This window comes from Amblyomma maculatum, chromosome 3 (genome assembly GCF_055883805.1).
Source record: "Amblyomma maculatum isolate TAMU_Amacu chromosome 3, ASM5588380v1, whole genome shotgun sequence".
Lineage (NCBI taxonomy): Eukaryota > Metazoa > Arthropoda > Arachnida > Ixodida > Ixodidae > Amblyomma > Amblyomma maculatum.
This window is the reverse complement of record NC_139346.1, coordinates 33593238-33596274: the sequence shown is the minus strand read 5'-3', so window position 1 is coordinate 33596274 and position 3037 is coordinate 33593238. Positions and strand designations below refer to the sequence as shown.

Sequence of the window (3037 nt, the reverse complement as noted above, 5' to 3'; positions counted from 1 at the left end):
GTGCCTCGATACCAGCGCCGCCTTGTTCGGCGTCGTGTCAACCTCGATTTCTTTTGTTGCCGTCGTGCGTCACCGTGTCAAATATACGCTGTGCATTCGTAGTTTACGTTTACTCGTTTTTGTTCAATACAAGCTGCTGCTTATGCGCGATATTGCATGCCCGCGTGCACACACTTGAATGGCACCATCAAGTGTGTGCACGCGGGCACGCAGGTGTGTGCCTGCGTAACGCTTCGCCTTGTTTCTAAAAAATATTCCTACGAGTTAAACTTGTGACAGGGAGAAGTCAGCAGCATTTTTTTTAAGTGAACTGAGTTCGTGTATATCGCGTTTATAGTGATGCTGTTCTCCCGCGAGAAAAACGCCATGCAAGCGAAAACGCTGGCGATTTCTACCGCAGCTTGTGCTCGTTCAGTTGTATTTTAGCTTTCTTCGTCCGTACTAAGTTTGCGCTACAGTTTGAGGGCATTCTTTTCGACGTCAGGGCAGCGCAATATTAGAATTCTGTCGTTGTGTGCCCTTTCATCGCTGCTAAACCCTTTTGTACTTATTGTTCAGGTTTCCTACCACGGATTTCCGCGAGATCCTGCTCTCCGCAGAAGATGGATTATTGCCATAAAACGGGATGAAGGCCCTTTATTTCAGGTCACCATGCATACACAGGTATGCTCAAAACACTTCAAAAGAGATGACTTTATACCAGGAGTGGCAAGTGGCAAAAGAATGCTCAGAGATGAAGTGGTTCCCAGCGTGTTCGTGTTCGCGCGCGCAAAAAAAGAAAGAAAAGCTCCAAAAGCACGCACACCTTTGCCGTCAAGAAAGACAAAGCCGCAAGAGCAACAGAGTCCAACACCGCAGGAAGAAATAGAAAGTGAAGTCTGCATTGCAGACGAGCAGCTGCCACCCCAAACACAGCAAAGTTGCCTTGCTGAAGGGCAAGCTTTGATGTCGACACAGGCCGAGGAAATTCATCGACTGAAGCTACAGTGTAGTACTTTAAGGAATGAACTGGCACAAGCTAAAACGGCCGTTTATAAGTTAGAAGGCGACAACAATGTTTTGCGACGTCAGCTTGAAGCAGAAAAGTCAAGAACTGCTGCCTTCTGCTTGGACCGTATTAAAGAATCGAATGAGGATTTTATGTTTTATACAGGGCTCCCCGATTACGAACACTTTGTCGCATTGCTAAAATATATCCACCCCGACGACAATACTAACTTGCAGTGCAGAAAACCAAAGGACCTGTATAGTCAAGGAAGAAAAAGAAAGTTGGCCAAGGACGACGAGCTCTTTCTGGTTCTGGTCAGACTAAGACTTGGCCTCTTTGAGCAGGACTTGGCCTACAGGTTCACCATCTCGCAAGCAACCGTATCCAGGATATGCACAACATGGATCAGTCTGCTCTATACCAAGCTGAAGAACTTACCTCTGTGGGCACCACGAGAAACTGTGGATGCAACTATGCCTGCTGTGTTCGTCGAAAAGTATCCAGCAACAAGAGTAATTCTGGATGCGACTGAAGTCAAGTGTGCAGTGCCCAGCTCGCTAGCACTGCAGTCAAGCACATATTCTTCGTACAAGTCTGCAAACACGTTCAAAGGACTTGTCGGCATAATGCCAAATGGCCTTCTGTCCTTTGTTTCGGAGCTGTTTACAGGCTCAATTTCTGACAGAGAACTAGTCATTCAGAGTGGCTTTCTAAACCTTCAATTTGACGCAGGAGATGCTCTTATGGCTGATAAAGGTTTCAAGATTGGAGATCTTCTAGAAAAGAAAGGTGTGGGCCTGAACATTCCTCCATTTTTGTGTAACAGGAAGTTTTCTGCAGAAGCAGTGAAAGCAACACAAGAAATTGCATCTCTCAGGATTCATGTTAAGAGAAGAACACAGCGAATTAAGTGCTTCCACATTTTTCACCGCCCTGTTCCTCTCACACTGGCACCATTAATTAATCAGATGTGGACTGTGGTTGCCATACTGACTAATTTTCAGTCAGACCTCATCTCTAAGCAAGAGTCTACTAGAGCAGCATGCTAAGCAGAGTATGAGTGCATGCTCTTGTCAAGCACATACGAAATAGTAGTACACAGTGCAATAAATGAAGAGTTAACAAGTGGAATCTCCCCTTGCAGTGTGCTTTAATATGCTATTTTATGTACCATACACCACTTCTTAACATAAACAAGTTCCATGACGTAAGCACTGAATAGTGCAAGAAGCTATCTATGCACACAAAAAATAGTTCTGTAACAGAAGCATTACATGCTGGGAAAGCTCATTCTAAGTGACGAACAGTAGCATGGACCAGAAACAGTGAAAAAATATCAAAAACAAGCACTTTATGACATGGCCACTGTAAATCTCTTGAACATTTGACGGTTTGCACCATACAGCAGTTGTTTCACGTAGATGATAGAGTGCATGGATTTTGGCTCGGGCCACGTCACCTAGCACCATCTTATTTTGTGACAGGTGTCACAATTCGTATCGCACTGCTATGTCGTGTAACTATCATTTTGGCTAACTGCACTGTCAGCATTTTGAACCAGTAATGTACAGATCCTGGCTCTTATGTCCAGGTGCCAGGTGAAGTGGGTCCAAGCTCAAAGCCATGGGCATTGCAGCTCACATTTGAATGAACATTGTCAAAAATATACATCTCACAAGGTTTGTTTATAAGACATGTAGTGGGGCTCTTGTAATACTGGAGGAAGCCCTGAAATTTAAGGACGAGAGTTCCCTACATCTATGTGATATCTGGAACTTTGGAGATGCAAAGAAGCCACATTGCATGCCTCAAGAGCATAAGTCCACCAGTTTTTCCCAAAGGCCGTAAATATGACAGACTGACGCTCCTTGCAAACACTGTGAAGCATACTGCTTAGCGATGTAGCTACCCAAATTAATGAAGCCCAGCAAGACTAACACTGTACTCCTTCGTGTAGGGCGAAACATAACAATGGTTGTGACCTGTTTAGGCTGTGACATTTATTGAAGGGACAGTCGACTGTCGGTAACAGCATAAAAATGTATATAT

The 3037-nt window shown here is 44.6% G+C and overlaps 1 protein-coding gene across 1 annotated transcript; it reads left to right on the top strand.

The window, feature by feature from the left end:
• The first annotated feature begins 562 nt into the window (after window positions 1-562).
• LOC146194482 (uncharacterized) lies at window positions 563-2590 on the top strand. The gene is made up of 2 exons (XM_084596569.1): window positions 563-1777; window positions 2580-2590. The coding sequence occupies exons 1-2, from the start codon at window positions 652-654 to the stop codon at window positions 2588-2590; spliced, it is 1137 nt and encodes a 378-aa protein (XP_084452695.1). The 5' UTR covers window positions 563-651.
• Window positions 2591-3037: the final 447 nt, after the last annotated feature.